Here is an 18,860-nt window from a genome sequence, read left to right as displayed (position 1 = left end):
TAGTTTGCAAACCTCCACAAAAAGTAGTCTAACGAAACGAAATCCAATTGTATGAGTTTTATATTAAGATGATGCTACCACCCAACAATTAACTTTGCGGTTAGAAAAAACATTTTCAGATAAGACTTGTCATATCGCAAATACGTTATTCGTTTTGCTTCGATATTGGTTTCTTTTATCTCATCACATGCGCATACATTCAGTATATTACGCAACAAATACGTTTTGCTAACATTTTTGAATTATGTTCAAAAGACAAAATCGGTATAAACCAAATTTTTACAAACTACCGCTATGCTTTACTAGTATTGCATAAAATCGACATCGGTATTGTAACAATGCAAACACGGAACTATATTCAACATATTCAGATATTGGTAAAACTTTATTATAATATGGTATGGAGATTAGACTAAGGACTACAAAATATTTGCTCATTATATTGGGCATTCTGGCTATTGGAAGCCCTTTACTCAAGAACCTGTTCTCCTCATATTTTGTAGGATAACGTACAATTTGATCCATATATTTGGACTTGGTATCAGGATGGGATGGCAATATCATGTAACAAATTTGGTTGAAATAGGTCGAGTAGTTCTTGTAAAGTAGATAAGAAGTGGCATCTAATTGTTGGAAGTTTTGTTGTATATCTTTATTATTCCTTTATTTATCAATTGAAAATAATAGCTACTGTTTCTTTTATCTAGGAAGTAATGCAGTTCATGAACTTTTACGAAAAACTTGAGTTAACAATAAGAGCTTAGTGTAAGCTTCAGATAGTGTAGATCAAAGAAAGAGTAGAAAAACAGAAGAGAGCTGTAATAATACCACACCGTCCGTTTTTCTGACTAAGGTTACTACCGAATTCCAATTCAATCCATTTGATATTTATACTCTCGCAACAAAAGTTGCTAAAGAGAGTATTATAGTTTTGTTCACATAACGGTTGTTTGTAACACCCAAAACTAAATGAGTTAGATATAGGGTTATATATACCAAAGTGATCAGGGTGAAGAGTGGAGTTCAAATCCGAATGTCTGTCCGTCCGTCCGTCCGTCTGTGCAAGCTGTAACTTGAGTAAGAATTAAGATATCTTGATGAAACTTGGCACACTTATTTCATGGCACCATAGGAAGGTTGCTTTCGAAAATGAGCAATATCGGACCACTGCCACGCCCACAAAATGGCGAAAACCGAAAACACATAAAGTGTCATAACTAAGCCATATATAAAGCTATGGAAATAAAATTTGGTATGAAGGATCGCACTATGAAGGGGCATATTTGGATGTATCCCAATGATATGTTGTGAAAATAGGCCAAATCGCTTCACAACCACGCCTACTTCCTATATACCAGAACTTTGAAGACGATCTGATTCGTTTACTTTACAATATATAAAGTAAGCACTAGTGAAGATATCAGTGAAGAACTTTGCACAAATACTATGTTTATAGTGTGGCAGCCCCATTCTAAAAATCGCCGAAATCGGACCATAGGTTTTTAAGGCCCCATATATCGAGGACCTTTTTGCTTCTAACCTAATATTATGGTTTCCAACTTTCAATGGACTTTATACAATACATATGACGAATATGTGGGTCAAATTGTGTATTATATAAGATAAATAAAGTTAAATAAATAAATTGCGAGAGTATAAAATGTTCGGTCACAATCGAACTTAGCCCTTCCTTACTTATTTTTCATTTGTTCTCTGCGACTAATAGGGTTCTGTTAATAAGGATTGCTTCTGAGCAATGCCTTTAAGTTAGGGTTGTTGCTCTGCCCTCTATGGGGTCGTGCAGGACCCAATGGGTAATCCAAACGCCAGCTTGGTCACCCATATTCCACATTCTTGAGATTTATGCAATTATTTTATGGGTTTATGGCGTTGAAGAGGAAGAGTGAATGAGAATTGGTTGAATTTTATAAAGATATATATTTTCTGCTGTTAGAAACTTGGTTAGTAAGTGTTATTGCAATACCAGAGGAAAAGAAATGTAAAGGGTACATTAACTAAAATGGTGTAGCACAATAACGGTTTTAGTAGTTGAAAATAGTCAGCAATCGCACCTCGAAATTGAACTACCTTAAATGCCTTGAATAAGTGTTGGAACGTGGAACGTTCACGCCATTAAACTGATTTCAATGTCTTCTTAAGAATGTCTAGAATGGCGCACTCTAATTTGCAGAAGGATAGGTGTGCGAATAAGCACTTAGGTGGGTTGAATATTAATTAGCAAGCTCAGCTTGCAAGATGCCGCAGAGTCTTCAATGCAATGCCGCTCGCATTTTGCCAACTTGTTAATGATACCATAAATATTATACGCTGAAATTACCCACTGCACCAATGCCAACGGCGCTGATAATTAATGTAAAAAAAGATACCTCGAGAAAAGAAAAAAAAAACGAAAATACACAAACAAAAATAAATAGTGACATAGTGCGGAGCAAACTCCAAAAATGTTTGAAATTGCAAATCATCATTAACATTGTAATCTACTTGCTGTTCCACAAAATAATTACCAACTCACTAAAACCACTGCATTACCACGTTGCTATTGTAGTGGCTGGTGTAATAAGTTGATTGCAAATACATTTTTCGAATCGCTTAAAATTTAACTGCCACACACATACACGCGCACACAGTTGGCAACACGCTGAGCAACGAGAGCAACAAATTGGTATCGAAATTGAAATTTATGGCTATTTGAATGCGAAACCGTTGATGGACTTCGATGAGTTGCTGGCGTATGTTCGCTTGTATGCATATCAAGTTCATTTAGCGATTTTCCGCTGCTCAATTTTTCATTTTACGAGTCTGTTTCCTCTTCAAAGAGGCCAAACGTTTGGTGTCGGTTAAGTCACATTTGCGCTTGCAACAACAATTAAATGCATACCATGCATACATACTCACATACATATATGTGTACTCAGCGGTAAGCTCATGCGCATTCGCAAGCTATGTATTTTGTAATAATTATTATTTTACCACTATTTTGATTTCCAGTTTGTTAATAGATTTTGACTTTTCGATTTTCGGAGTGAAGCCATTCATACCAACGTACATACATACATACAGACACAGTAACCGTACTCTACTCTCTGCTGTAGTACGAGTATATCGATAAGTATGTACTTAAGCGTGTGCTTAGGCACTTAAGTAATTGTGGGTCGCAATTAAAATCTTCGTGTATAAATGCGAAACGTTGACAGCTGTTCACTCAAAATTAATTTGAATTTTAAAGCATCCACAACGTGCTAACCGTTACCGTTAGATCGCAAATCAAAGCAGCTAGAAAATGTCGAAAATCGTAAGTGTAGTCGCAGTAAAAGGATACAAGTGTGGAATGGTTTCAAAAAATTTGAAAAATCTTAACAAACAGGATACTTGAAGCAAAAAACTGATATGCAAGGAAAATGAAATGAAGTGATTAATAAAATAAATTGTTAAAATATTAAAAAAATTTAAATTATTAAATAATTTAGTAATAATAAATGTTAAAAAGTGAAAGTAATATTTCGAATATATTTTTTTCGAAATTTTAATTTTAAAGTTTTTTAATTTAAAATGTGTTTTTAAATTTTTAGTGTTAAACAATTTGCAATATAATTATTAAAGCTAATACCTAAGTAAATTAAATTTTTTTGGTGAATTTACTTGTATATAATATTTGAAGTAAACTTAAAAAACAAGAAGAGGGTGACTTAAAATGTTTAAAGGACAATTCTGAATTATTCTAAAGCTGAAAATATCTCTCTAAAATCAACACTAAACAAATACACCAACTGGTGTAATAAACAGCAAGTGAAAAGCTCAGTCTCGTGGACAGAATTCAGTAGAATTTTAAGAAAGTGGTTAGCTTTTAATACTAAAAAACCTTAAATGGCTGCCGAAAGACAATATAAAAAATAATAATTATTTTCTTTACCTATGAATGACTTTGTTGTTAAATCCGAAAGAATGTTTCATGATCCAAGAAGGTCCCGAAATAAATCTGAGGTTTCGGGAAACATTCGGCCTATATATAATAGATTTCCGAATGCTTGCATTACCATTTATGTATTACGTTATTCGGTCATCTTGAATATGTAGTTCCGAATATATCAGATGCTCCAAACAGTATTGAAGTTTCAGATTTAATACCTGAGTTGGAGGGAATCATAAACCTCTCTGTAAACATCTTTACCTGAGGTTTTTCGAACATATCAATGTCGAAATTCCGTTGTAGTAATATTCTAGAATATACTTTTCATATACCAAGAACACATCAATTTATATTCCAAAATATATGTATGATCTCTCTTATTTAAAAAAAAAATTCTCATTTACACAGTTCGCACTCGCCGTCGCCGCTCTCTGCGTCTCCACCATGTGTCTGACAAACGCTCTTCCCGCCGTCAGTGAGCTCTACGGTGTCCCCCTACACGGTGCAGGCGGTCGCGGTGGTGGTGGCGCCAACAGCGCTGACGCTCATGCCGAAATACGTAGCTTCACCAACGATCTGAAAGAGGATGGCAGCTACAATTACCAATTCGAAACCAGCAACGGCATTGCGGCACAAGAATCTGGAGTTGGCGGACATTATGCTACCGGCTCGTCCCAATACTATTCGCCGGAGGGCCAATTGATTCAACTCACTTACACTGCCGATGAGAATGGCTTCCAACCCCAAGGGGCCCATTTGCCCACACCACCACCAGTGCCGGAAGCCATCCTCAAGGCTTTGGAGTACATTCGCACCCATCCCTACCAAGAGGAACAGCAACAGTATGGCTCACAGCAAGCTCGTGCATCGGCCCCACAACAACTATATGGTGCTCCCTATCGCAAACACTAGAAGTAACAATCGACAGTAAAGTAAACACATCTGTGCTCATATTTAAATGCTTAGGATCACTCTCATGTATTTTAGAACCTTTATACTCCTGAAGTTCTTTACATATAATTAACTGTTAAGAAATTCTGTAGAAATCAGCTACAGAGTGAAAGTGTTCTATTTTGTAAACCCTAATGTTTTACTTTAACCATTTCCATTACGTGCGATGCCAGCAGATGTGATAACAAGGCGATTTGTTGAATTTGAGCTGACGAGATTGGATATGACATTATATTGGATAAGCTTTTTCTTCACTTTGTTAGTTTAATATTTGAATAGTAAATATATTTTTTTATTGAGTATTTATATTCGTTTTTTATTGTGCTAAGTAACCCCGGTACTGGCGGCCTGGTGAATTCTTTTACTGAGTGATGTTGAAGAGTAGTAAAATTCCCAAATATCGTCTACGAACTAACCCAATAGTACCTCAATGTGGAAATAGAAAGTGGAGAATAGAAGTGGCTTAGACATTACTCCAAGTAAAAATTAATTAGTTTTATATACTAGGAAGTGTAAAATGGCAGGCATCTCCTTCCCTCATTGAAATACTCTGGTTTTAAACCCGCGGGCAGAGGTACCTTAAGCTGGGGATAAACATTGGGAAGAAAATGGTGTTGCCTTATACTGCTATAGGGGAGCTATAGCGAAGATAAAAGCATTATATCTGACTCCACGAAACCGCAGTTTAAGAGATAATGTTTTATTTACAAGATTGATCGCGGTCGGAAACACTCGCTAAGGAACTGTGCGCATTGCATCGATGGCCAGTATTAAACTCGGCGGAATGGTTCATGACAGAGAGAGGATCATCTAAGAACTTTTTTGTCCATCGTCCAGCATCATCAAACAGCTGTGAAATTCATGTGTGATCCTTGTCGATTTTGGAAGCAAGGGTCAGCTTAACCTAGTCTAACCTATTTATTTATTTATTAAGTAAATTTATTACAAAAGTTTGTAAGGTAGGAATTTTAATAGTGAATACATTAGACTTGCACATAGTTGTCATTCATGCACAACCGTGGACGTCTTTCGTGGTTTAAGATCGTCTATAAGAACCGCACCTTTATTCCAAAGAAGAAAGTAAATAATGAAAGGTGTGCTGAGTACAGTCCGAGCGATTAATTGACCTTGGCCTTGGTATCGGCATATTCATATTTGACTGACCCAATCACTTTTTACGATTATAATATTAAGTATTCTTCTTCTTGACTGGCGTAGGCACCGCGGTTAAAGCGCGCCGCGCATCTCTTCTTTTGGCAGTTTGGCGCCAATTGGTCACACCAAGTAAAACCAGGTCCTTCTCCATCTGGTCTTTCCATCGGAGTGGAGCATTTTCGTCCATTCGGACAACATGACCTAGCCAGCGTAGCCGCTGTCTTTTTATTCGCTGAACTATGCCAATGTCGTCGTATAAATCGTACAGTATACTTTCTCTCGAAAACTCCTAGTGTCGCCTCATCGGATGTTGACATCGTCCACTCTTCTGCGCCATAAAGTAGGACGGGAATGATGAGGGATTTGTAGAGTTTAGTTTTTGTTCGTCGAGAGAGGACTTAACTTTTCAATTGCCTACTCAGTCCAAAGTAGCACCTGTTGGCAAGAGTGATTCTGCGTTGGATTTCCAGGTTGACATAGTTATTGCTGTTAATGCTGGTTCCTAGATAAACGAAATTATCTACAACTTCAAAGTTATGACTGTCAACAGTGACGTGGGAACCAAGACGCAAATGCGCTGACTGTTTGTTTGACGACAGGAGATATTTCGTCTTGACCCATTCGCTTCGCTTCCTTATCCAGGCGGGAAAAACAGAACTAACGGCACGGGTGTTGATTGCGATGATATCAATATCATCGGCGTACGCCAGTAACTGTACACTTTTATAAAAAATTGTACCTTCTCTATTTAGATCTACGGCTCGAACTATTTTCTCCAGCATCAGGTTAAAGAAGTCACATGATAGCGAATCACCTTGCCTGAAACCTCCTTTGGTATCGATCGGGTCAGAGAATTCCTTCCTTCCCAATCATGACGGAGCTTTTAGTGTTGCTCAACGTCAACTTACATAGCCGTATGAGTTTTGCTAGGATACCGAATTCAGACATCGGGGCGTAAAGGCAATTCCTTTTCGTGCTGTAGAACGCAGCTTTAAAATCGACAAAAAGGATGGTGTGTGTCGATCCTCTTTTCACGGGACTTCTCCAAGATTTGGCGCATGGTGAAAATCTGGTCAGTCGTTGATTTTCTATGTCTAAAGCCACACTGATAAGGTCCAATCAATTTGTTGACGGTGGGCTTTAGTCTATCGCACAGTACGCTCGAAGGAGCGCAAATTTGGTGTTGGATTTGTGGTGGGAGAGAGACTCCGTCGCAGAGTCCTGGCATTCACCCCGGTGGATGAACGTCTAGCCACAATCCGCATCAAAGCGAGGTTCTTCAACATATCGCTGATTTGCGCCCACGCCCCAACGGAAGAGAAGGACGATGTGACCAAAGATGCTTTCTATGAGCGCCTAGAACGCACCTATGAGCGCTGCCCCCGCCACGATGTAAAAGTCGTGCTTGGTGATTTTAACGCCAGGGTGGGTAAAGAAGGTGTCTTTGGCACAACAGTCGGAAAATTCAGCCTCCATGACGAAACATCGCCAAACGGCCTGAGGCTGATCGACTTCGCTGGGGCCCGAAATATGGTCGTCTGTAGTACCAGATTTCAGCATAAGAAAATACATCAAGCTACTTGGCTGTCTCCTGATCGAAACACGCGGAACCAAATCGATCACGTTGTGATAGACGGAAGACATGTCTCCTGTGTTTTAGACGTGCGTACGCTCCGAGGACCAAATATAGACTCGGACCATTATCTGGTCGCAGCGAAGATACGCACCCGTCTCTGTGCAGCAAAGAATGCCCGTCAACAAACACAAGGAAGGTTCGACGTCGAAAAGCTGCAATCGCAACAGACAGCCACGAAATACTCTACTCGACTTGCACTCCTGCTCTCTGAGAGCACTCATCAGCATCTCGGTATAAGGGAACTGTGGAACGGCATCTCAAACTCACTGCGTACCGCTGCAGCCGAAACAATTGGTTTTCGGCAACGACAAAACACAAGCTGGTACGATGAGGAGTGCCGTCTCGCAGCGGAGAGAAAACAGACTGCCTACCTCGCAACATTGCAAACGACCACAACACGTGCGGGATGGGATAGATACCGAGAGCTGAAGAGGGAAGCGAGACGCATTTGCAGACAAAAAAAGAAAGAGGCCGAAATGCGTGAGTACGAAGAGCTTGAGAAGCTGGCAGACAGAGGGAATGCTCGAAAATTTTATGAAAAAATGAAGCGACTTAACGAAGGTTTCAAGACCGGAGCATCCTCATGTAGAGACCAAGGTGGTAATCTGGTAACCGATGTCCAGGGCATACTGGGATTATGGAGGGAACACTTCTCCGAACTGCTGAATGGCAGTGAGAGTACAACACCAGGAGATGGCGAACCCGATCCCCCAATCGATGACGATGGAATAGATGTTCCATTACCCGACCATGAAGAAATTCGAATAGCAATTACCCGCTTGAAGAACAACAAAGCAGCGGGGGCCGATAGATTACCGGCAGAACTATTCAAATACGGCGGCGAAGAACTGATAAGGTGCATGCATCAGCTTCTTTGCAGAATATGGTCGGAAGAAAGCATGCCTGACGATTGGAATCTCAGTGTGCTCTGCCCAATCCATAAAAAGGGAGATCCCACAATCTGCGCCAATTACCGTGGGATCAGCCTCCTAAATATCGCATACAAGGTTCTATCGAGCGTATTGTGTGAAAGACTAAAGCCCACCGTCAACAAACTGATTGGACCTTATCAGTGTGGCTTTAGACCTGGAAAATCGACAACTGACCAGATATTCACCATGCGCCAAATCTTGGAAAAGACCCGAGAAAAGAGGATCGACACACACCACCTTTTTGTCGATTTTAAAGCTGCTTTCGACAGCACGAAAAGGAGTTGCCTTTACGCCGCGATGTCTGAATTTGGTATCCCGGCAAAACTAATACGGCTGTGTAAATTGACGTTGAGCAACACCAAAAGCTCCGTCATGATTGGGAAGGACCTCTCCGAGCCGTTCGATACCAAACGAGGTTTCAGACAAGGTGACTCACTATCGTGCGACTTCTTTAACCTGATGCTGGAAAAAATTATAAGAGCTGCAGAGCTAAACCGAGAAGGTACAATCTTCTACAAGAGTGTACAGCTCCTGGCGTACGCCGATGATATTGATATCATCGGAAGCAACAACCGCGCCGTTTGTTCTGCTTTTTCCCGCATGGATAAGGAGGCGAAGCGAATGGGTCTGAAGGTGAATGAGGACAAGACGAAATATCTCCTGTCATCAAATAAACAGTCGGCGCATTCGCGTCTTGGCTCCCACGTCACTGTTGACAGTCATAACTTCGAGGTCGTAGATAATTTCGTATACCTGGGAACCAGCATCAACAACACGAACAATGTCAGCCTCGAAATCCAGCGCAGAATAACTCTTGCCAACAGGTGCTACTTTGGACTGAGTAGGCAATGGAACAGTAAAGTCCTCTCTCGACGAACCAAAATCAAGCTCTACAAGTCGCTTATCATTCCCGTCCTGCTTTACGGTGCAGAAGCTTGGACGATGTCAACATCAGATGAGACGAGAGGAAAATTTTGCGCAAGATTTATGGTCCTCAGAACATTGGCAACGGCGAATACCGCAGACGGTGGAACGATGAGCTGTACGAGTTATACGACGACATTGACATAGTTCAGCGAATAAAAAGACAGCGGCTACGCTGGCTAGGTCATGTTGTCCGAATGGACGAAAACACTCCAGCCCTGAAAGTGTTCGATGCAGTACCCGCCGGAGGAAGCCGAGGAAGGGGAAGGCCTCCACTCCGTTGGAGGGACCAGGTGGAGAGCGACCTGGTTACACTTGGGATCTCCACCTGGCGCCGAACTGCGAAGGAGAGAGACAGGTGGCGCACTATCGTCGATTCGGCTATAACCGGCTAAACGGTTGCAACGCCAATCACACACACACACAGTACGCTCGATAGAACCTTGTATGCGATGTTAAGGAGGCTTATCTCACGGTAATTAGGGCATATTGTTTGGTCTCGCTCTTTGTGGATTGGGCAGAGTTCATTTAGATTCCAATCGTCGGGCATGCTTTCTTCCGACCATATTTTGCAAAGAAGCTGATGCATGCACCTTATCAGTTCTTCGCTGCCGTATTTGAATAGTTCGGCCGGCAAAAAAAGAAAATGCGAATAACTTCTTTTTTTATCCATACATATTTTATATTAGAATGAAGTGAGTTTTTTACTCGTTTTGTGATGTTATTTGTTATACTCTCGCAACAAATGTTGCTAAAGAGAGTATTATACTTTTGTTCACATAACGGTTGTTTGTAACACCCAAAACTAAACGAGTTAGATATAGGGTTATATATACCAAAGTGATCAGGGTGAAGAGTGGAGTTCAAATCCGAATGTCTGTCTGTCCGTCCGTCCGTCCGTCTGTGCAAGCTGTAACTGGAGTAAAATTTAAGATATCTTAATGAAACTTGGTACACTTATTTCTTGGCACCATAGGAAGGTTGCTTTCGAAAACGAGCAAAATCGGACCACTGCCACGCCCACAAAATGGCGAAAACCGAAAACACATAAAGTGCCATAACTAAGCCATAAATAAAGCTAAGGAAATAAAATTTGGTATGAAGAATCGCACTATGAAGGGGCATATTTGGATGTAATATTTTTGGGGAAGTGGGCGTGGCCCCGCCCCCTACTAAGATTTTTGTACATATCTCGCAAACCAATAGAGCTATATAAACCAAACTTTCTGCAGTCGTTTTTTTTAGCCACTTCCTAATACAGTCCAAAAACGAAAGAAATCAGATCATAACCACGCCCACCTCCCATACAAAAGTTAGGTTGAAAATTACTAAAAGTGGGTTAACTCACTAACGAAAAACGTCAGAAACACTTAATTTCACATAAGAAATGGCAGATGAAAGCTGCACTCAGATTTTTTTACAAAATGGCAAATGGGCGTGGCGTCGCCCACTTATGGGTCAAAAACCATATCTCAGGAACTACTCGACCGATTTCAATGAAACTTGGTTTGTAATAGTTTCCTTGCATCCCAATGATATGTTGTGAAAATAGGCCAAATCGCTTCACAACCACGCCTACTTCCTATATACCAGAACTTTGAAGACAATCTGAATCGTTTACTTTACAATATATAAAGTAAGTACTAGTGAAGATATCGGTGCAGAACTTTGCACAAATACTACCTTTATAGTGTGGTAGCCCCATTCTAAAAATCGTCGAAATCGGACCATAGGTTTTTAAGGCCCCATATATCGAACACGAGGACCTCGGTGCTTCTAACCTAATATTATGGTTTCCAACTTTCAATGGATTTTATACGAATATGTAGGTCAAATTGTGTATTATATAATATAAATAAAGTTAAATATATAAATTGCGAGAGTATAAAATGTTCGAACTTAGCCCTTCCTTACTTGTTTATATAATATAACAGTTCACTAAATAAATTTTTTCAATGATGAATTCGGTATGGGTTAAAATTCGGTCGAGAAGGGTATAGTAGATAAATGGACTACATGGTAAGCGTAGCTAGTTCTCTGAACAACCAAGTGACCATCAGTATTTTCGTCTATCTAAAAATACATGGTAACCAAAGCGCTAATGTCAAAGGTTGTTCCTATAGTAGGATTAAAAGACCCACTTGCCAATGTAGTCATACAACATGTTGCGAGAACATAAAAACACTAGCTGCTTTTCTGAAAAAGTTATGGATAAATTGCCCAATGGTCAGAACAGATTAGGATAATCGTTTTTATTCTTGGTTTTATTATGGCACTGAAAATAATTATAAGATGAATTGGTCTGTAGCAATTAGCTCTGTTTTTGTTTTATCTGCGAATGCATATAAATAAATATGAGACTTTACTTTTATTTCTAATTCATTGACACGAAATTTATAAAATTTAAATAGTGTTGACAATTTTCCTCAAATCGAGTTCTACGTATTACAAAAGTTGAGCCTTAGAACCGCTTACTCATAATCGTTTATGAAATATGGACGTAGACATTTATCCAACGTTAAAACTCAATTAAAATTCCTGACTATTAGCATTAGTTTCCTAATTTGCATTGATTCGTCGTGTTTGTGAAATACTCCTCACCTGTCGGCTTTGTTGGCGCGCCAAAGAGGCTGTGTCTGCCTGCAACAATCACTTTGATGACATTAATGTGCCCGTCGATAGGGGGAAGAGCGACGTGTGTTGAAGGCTCATGATTTGCATGCAGCTAAACCGAAAGCTTCAAAATTAACATACCAGATAGGCAAATATGTAAATAAATAAAATGTGGCTAATTTGCTGTTGTCACCAAACACCACTCACAATGAGGCGCCGCAATATTTTTTGGCGTTCGCTTTGCGGCCTATTAAAAAGTCAATTTGTGCTTTGGAGGTGCAGTGTTTTAAATACAACAACAATACAAACATATGGATGTATACACATACAACATATGAGTATGTAAATGTAAAAGCAAAGAAAACAAAATGCGCCATTGCAACACACACCCACAGCTGGTGTATATTATTATATACAATATATCGAGTTTAGATAATCGAGAGCATTTATGCCCAGGTGTATATGAAAGCAAGCTTAAGTGATTTTTATACCCGAGCGCGAGGCTATAATATAATAAATTTAAATAATCTTTTCACCAAGTGTATAGTATATTTATAGAAATACTGTGCATAGGGAAGGTCTGTGAAGTACACAGGTAGCCAGGCGGCCCTGTTGGCCTTATCGTCGCCAATGACTATTTCATGCAAGAAGGCATTGAGCTCACTGGAAGTCAAACTCCACTTGGACTTGATCTGGATTCCCCGAAACTGGAACATTTTCCGTAACGAAAAAGCAGACGAGTTGGTAAAGGCAGGAGCTTTTCTAGATGAGTCTGAGGCTGAATTAATATCATGCCTATTAAGATCGGTCAGGAGAGAGTTCAATATACAATTTCAACAGTGCAAAATAACTAAACAATATATGACAAGACAAAAACAATGGACTGATTAAATAGTAAAATGTATTTTCAGACTTACTGCTACTATAGCAAGCCATTTACCATTTGGAGAAGAAGGGATGAAAATGGGTATGCCCTACAATGACAGCTGCCGCGACTGTGAACTAGGAGGGAATAAGGAAACAGTTTCCCACTTTCTCTGGGAATGCCCAGCTCTATCGCAGATTCAACACAGAATACTTGAAATCCATCAGGCTCAAACCTTGAATGGATGTCTACCAAAAGCATATCGGACATAAGTAGCTTCATCGAAAGCACAAAATGGTGTGAACCAAAAATGTATACTTTCCTAGATGGTCTTTAACCTGATCGGGAGACCGCGTCATAAACAAAAAAACTTGTGTTAACGAACTAACCTTAAATAAAGTACTGTCAAAGTTTCTTGACATTTTATACATCCGTTCTCAAGTTATTGATCTCAAAGTGTATAAAGTATTTATCAAAAACTGATATAGGGGAGTCAACTAGTGTCGTAGATGAGAACTTAAAGGAGATGAGGAAACAATATATAATTTTCTTAGGGAGCGTCTGTCATGTAGTAATTAGAGACATTGATAACATCTAATGTTTTCAACACAAAAATAAACCGTGATAAAAGGCAGTAAATGTTACCAGCTGGTGTCATCTGAGTAAAAAAAAATATGTAAAATTTTTCGAAATGAAAATTTTAAAATACTTAGTCGCTAACTCTGCGTCGGGTATCAACTGTTTTCCGGATTCCACCTAAACCTAACCCTGCCTTAATTGTTTGTTGTTGGTTTTAATGTGGTTCAATGCGCCCAGGCCAATAAAAATGGTAATGAAGCTCTGCACGACCAATATGAATGAGTGGGTGATTTGTTAGCGTGAAGATTTGTTTGTCTAACTATGTAAACTAGTATATATTTACATATGCATATGAGCGGCTGTGCGGTTATTCCTGTTTTGTTTTGACCTACTGTTTCTCGCTAAAAATAGCACTTGTCATACATATTAGTCGTTGTTGTAGTTTTAGTATACCACTAAGCCTCTGGCCGCGCACCTTTATCATACATATTTATATGTACATATGTCTGTCTGTCAATATATACATACATAAATATAGTATGTAATTGGAAATTTATGCAGCGTTGAAAGGCATCATTTCATTTATTGATCAATATTCGCTCCTTTATCACCCCATTAAATTGCGATTTCAGTGCGTATAAATACAAAGATGATCAAAGTTAAGGGCATCAGTTGGTTTATAATCCATTGCAGTGAATGTGTGCGCCATAAAAACGCAACAGAAGAAAAAAATAGTGTCTCACAGCCAAGGAAGTCATAATATTTGATTGCTTAAACAAAAAAAATGTGCAAAATTGTGAGTATGTGATTGGTTAAGTGGCAAAGTTGCACAGTAAAAACGTAACTTTTGAGCTTAAATAAAGACAATTGGGCGGAACAGTCCTAAAAAGAAAATTGTCGTCCTCGTAAAAAAGTCTACGTTCAAAGAGGAAAAGGAAGCCAAAACGAGTGTTTCTTTAACTTAGCTTTGCTAGTTCATTTTAATATGGTAACCGAGAAGAGCTAGCACCATCTTTATGGTTCTATATGAAAATTTGATTAAAAACTTGAGGATGTTGCTTCCCCAATTTTTCGCCGCTTGCATACATGTAAAGGGTTTTTCAATTAGAGCGCTGAAGTTTAAAAAAAAAAAAAAACCAAAACGGTTTGGGATATCAATGACCACCACGGGCAGGCTTGCAGAAGTCCAAACGCTGAACTCAATTTTCGACGGTTTTCAAGCATAAATCCGTCGATACTGCTGCAATTTCACGTTCGATATTCGTACGAAGATCATCAGTCGTCGCTGGCTTGTTGACATAGACCATAGACTTGAAGTAGCCCCACAGGAAATAGTCTAACGGCGTCAAATCGCATGACCGAGGCGGCCAATTGACTGACAATTGAGAAAACACGTTCATCAAACTTGGTTTTCAATAAATCGATTGTGACATTCGTTGTGTGGCGTCGTCCTGTCGGAACCACATATTGTCCAAGTCCACATCATCCAATTCGGGCCAAAAATATTCGGTTATCATTGAGCGGTAGCGATTACAATTTACAGTAACGTGCCGGTCTTGATCATCACAGAAGAAGTACGACCCAATGACGCTGCCGGCCCATAAACTGCACCACACCACCATTGAAGTACGTGTGAATTGCTGCCTGACCCATAACGCATATTTTCTTATTGACGAAGCCAATCAACCAGAAATGAGCTCTGAAGATGATTACTCGGTGAAAATCCGGATAATTTTCAAGTTGTTGCTCAGCTCAAATCACGAACATCCGACGATTATGATGGTCAAGCGGCTTCAGGTCTTGCGTCAATCTTGTAAGGATATAGGTCAAGATCTCTTCGCAACATTTGCAACTACGACGTCACAGAGATGCCCAACATTTGCGAACGACGTGTGAGAGAATGATGTGAGTCTTCCTCAATTGATGTGCTAGAGGCAGCAATATTCTTGACACTGGGGACACTTCTTTGTCTCACTGGCACGGGAACATTTTTACTTCAAATTTTCTCACTAGACGCTCAATTGTTGATCTGACAGGACGAATATGACGACCATAAATTTGACGTAGCTCGTCGTTCGCTGTCCCTAACCCTTTATATAGCTTTGATTAATTTAGAATACTTTCCGTTATTATTACTAATTACTTTAAAGGTAATGCTGAATATATCCGTAAAATACTAAATTGAATTATCAAAATATCAATGCGGAATAGATTATATTAAAATTCTGTAATGTAATATTATCATCTCTGCTTTACTTTTTCGCAGATGTTGCTAATCTCCTTCGTCATTACTGCCCTGTTGGCTACGGTGCAAGGAAACGCTGACTCCACTATAACCCGTTATACCAGCCAAGTGAACATCGATGGCTCCTACAGTTTCGACATTGCCCAATCGAATGGCGCCGAACATCGCGAGGATGGCGTAGGTGGACAGTATGCTCAGGGATATTTCCGTCACTACTCGCCGGAAGGCAAATTCGTGCAAATTATTTACGCAGCCGATGAGAATGGCTATCAGCCGCAATCGGATGTGCTCCCCACGCCACCACCGGTGCCCGCACACATACAACGCGCAATCGAGTACATCCGCGCACACCCAACACCCGAAGAGTTGGCCGATCAACAGGTGCGCGCACGACAGCTGTAAACTGAGCACGTTGAGATATACAGAACCAAAATGAGTCCGAATTGTTTTAATGAGTCTGAACACTTGTGCCGTTTATGATTTTTTGTAGTAAAAACGGTAAATACTATAATGTATTATGCGTAATTAGCTGAAATGTCGGCTTGTGGTCGAATTCATTAAGACATATACTTTGTACCTTACTAATTGTTGTAGAAATTTAGAAAAAATATTAGCTTTAAAATTTGTGCAATAAATATAATAACACCGAAAAAATAATACAAAAGTGTGTCATATAACTTAAAGAGCTAAACTTAGAAATAAGATCCAAAGAAATAATTCCAAAGAGCGTTTGATTAATGATTTTGCTCATTTTGGCAGAAGGTGTGTGCTGAATGGCAAATTTAATTCATTATCAACATCAAGCAAAGAAGATAATCACATTAATATAAATGACCACAATAATCAAACGAATTCATAAAGACTGATCAATTAGGACAGCTCAAGCAGAGCAGTGAAGCATAAAGAAAAAGAATATTCGTCAGCGGTTTTCACAGCGTCTCCTAAGAACGATGAACCATGAACCATATACATAAATGAAATCAAAACTTCATAAAAAAATAGCAGAGAATATTATCTCGTCTTGGTTATAATTATATTAAAATGTAAGAGCGATTATTTGCCCGCTAGCTAATCGCTCTGCCACAAATTGTGGCAGGCAGGAAATAGAATTGTTGACAGCGCCCACAATCAATTTTGAAATACCCATTGTAACTGTTCTGTTCAACATTTAACGCCTGCTGTGCATGAAGCAGCATTCAATTTATCATTTGGTATTCTATTTCTGGCCATGAATTTTTACAGTTCTGACGTTTTTATCTACTTTCGATATACTCGTACATATGTATATTTTTTGAGGCTTTCAATGCAAGCCGCATTCAATGATGGATGAGCAACTGAGGAGAAGGTAAACGAACTGGTTTAATTTGCTATACTATGCCACACTTGAGTTGGCATAATATTATGTAAGAAATTAGTTAAACATTTTGCTTGTGTTAGTCATTAGAGAATAAGGCGAGGTTGCCTTGGGTGCGTCTTAAATGATTCAGCTAATATGTAATTCATCATCGTTATGCTTATGACGGGGAAGCATTTATAATCTAATTATCGAAAATTCATATTTCATTTGTTAAAAAATATTGTGTACTGCATATACAATAAAATAAAATAAATATTTTAAACAAAAAAAATATTTTAAACCTATTATTTATCAAGGGAGTGTGTTTAATGGTAAAATATAAGTTGACGGTTAAATCATATAAACAGTATAGTAGGTGTGTGGTAGATACATAAAATACTCACGGATACATTTTTTATAGTGTTCTAGCATTTTTCTTTTATCCATAGTGGGTATCTGCTGTTTGGAAAAGTTATGATCCGATTTTTTTAGTCGAGTGGTATCATGTTCACTTATCAGAGAGATCATGTTATTTTACGATATCTTTATTGGTGTCAGATTTATATATAGTAAAGTGAATGAATCGGATGATAATTAAAATTGGATTATATGGGAAGTAGGTGCGAGAAGGGAAAATATTTAAGCGGAAAATAATTCAAAAGCATTACTTAGGAGTGAAAACTTATAAAAATATTGGTGTTCTAGTTATAAAAGTCCACTCCACTATCAAAAAAGTGAAAAATAATTACAAATCAAAGGGCTGTATCTCGCCAAAGGCTCGATCTGGCCGCCCGCCGTTGTTAACAGATCGCGATCAGAAGACAATTATTAACACCCTTATTATGTATCTATAATAGTCTCAGTATTTTCGCCAACAGGCAATCCTAGACTGAAAAATACATTAAGAGAGGCTTCTGGCGAATATGACTGACTACTGATAGTCGTCATATTATCTATTACTATAAACCCTCATTAGAGTATCCAAATATGTCAAAAATAAGGTACTGAGAATTCGATTTAATTGCTTATTATTTATTATTTTATATTTATTTACTATATTATTCTGCTCTTCTATACTTATGTTAAATTTTATATATTTTGGGCATATTTTCTGTATCAATGCATCAATGTGGTCACTTCTGTAAGCATAACTGACATTATATTTAGGTCCGAAGTCATTCTCTTGGCATTTCTGATAGCTACCTTCAGCAAAGAGCAACGAGTCAGATATAGGGTTCTATATGTATTTCAAAATGATCAGGATGACGAGACGAGTTAAAATCCGGATGTCTATCTGTCCGTCCGTCCGTGCATCTGATAACTTGAGTAAAAACTAAGATATCTTGACGAAACTTGGTACACATGTTCCTTGGGACGTAGGAGGGTTGCTATTGAAAATGGGCGAAATTGAAACATTGCCACGTCCACAAAATGACGAAAACCGAAAACCTATAAAGTGTCAAAATTAAGCCATAAATAAAGCTATAAAAGTAAAATTTGGTTTAAAAGATCGCCCCGGATATCGAACATGAAGAAGTCAGTGCCTAAGGGTAATTCTTCACCGAAGATGTCGGTAAATCTCTCGGATATTTTAATTTAATTCAAAGGCATTTGTTTCATCTAATAGTGTGTCTATTTCAAGAATTATTAAAATCGGGTCATAACTTCTCCTATCTCCCATATATCTCATAATAGA

The 18,860-nt window shown here is 38.8% G+C and overlaps 2 protein-coding genes across 2 annotated transcripts; both read left to right on the top strand.

Annotated features, from left to right (window-relative positions):
- Positions 1–3,152: 3,152 nt before the first annotated feature.
- On the top strand, positions 3,153–5,185 carry LOC105214393 (pupal cuticle protein Edg-78E). Its single transcript, XM_011187776.3, has 2 exons — positions 3,153–3,313; positions 4,337–5,185. The coding sequence occupies exons 1-2, from the start codon at positions 3,302–3,304 to the stop codon at positions 4,838–4,840; spliced, it is 516 nt and encodes a 171-aa protein (XP_011186078.1). The 5' UTR covers positions 3,153–3,301; the 3' UTR covers positions 4,841–5,185.
- A 9,033-nt stretch (positions 5,186–14,218) lies between these two features.
- On the top strand, positions 14,219–16,482 carry LOC105214391 (larval cuticle protein 4). The gene is made up of 2 exons (XM_011187775.3): positions 14,219–14,379; positions 15,850–16,482. The coding sequence occupies exons 1-2, from the start codon at positions 14,368–14,370 to the stop codon at positions 16,228–16,230; spliced, it is 393 nt and encodes a 130-aa protein (XP_011186077.1). The 5' UTR covers positions 14,219–14,367; the 3' UTR covers positions 16,231–16,482.
- The last annotated feature ends 2,378 nt before the right edge of the window (positions 16,483–18,860 follow it).

The sequence above is a fragment of the Zeugodacus cucurbitae genome, chromosome 4 (genome assembly GCF_028554725.1).
Source record: "Zeugodacus cucurbitae isolate PBARC_wt_2022May chromosome 4, idZeuCucr1.2, whole genome shotgun sequence".
Taxonomy (NCBI): Eukaryota; Metazoa; Arthropoda; class Insecta; order Diptera; family Tephritidae; genus Zeugodacus; species Zeugodacus cucurbitae.
Note: the sequence above shows the minus strand (reverse complement) of the source record. Positions and strands in the feature narration are given on the sequence as shown.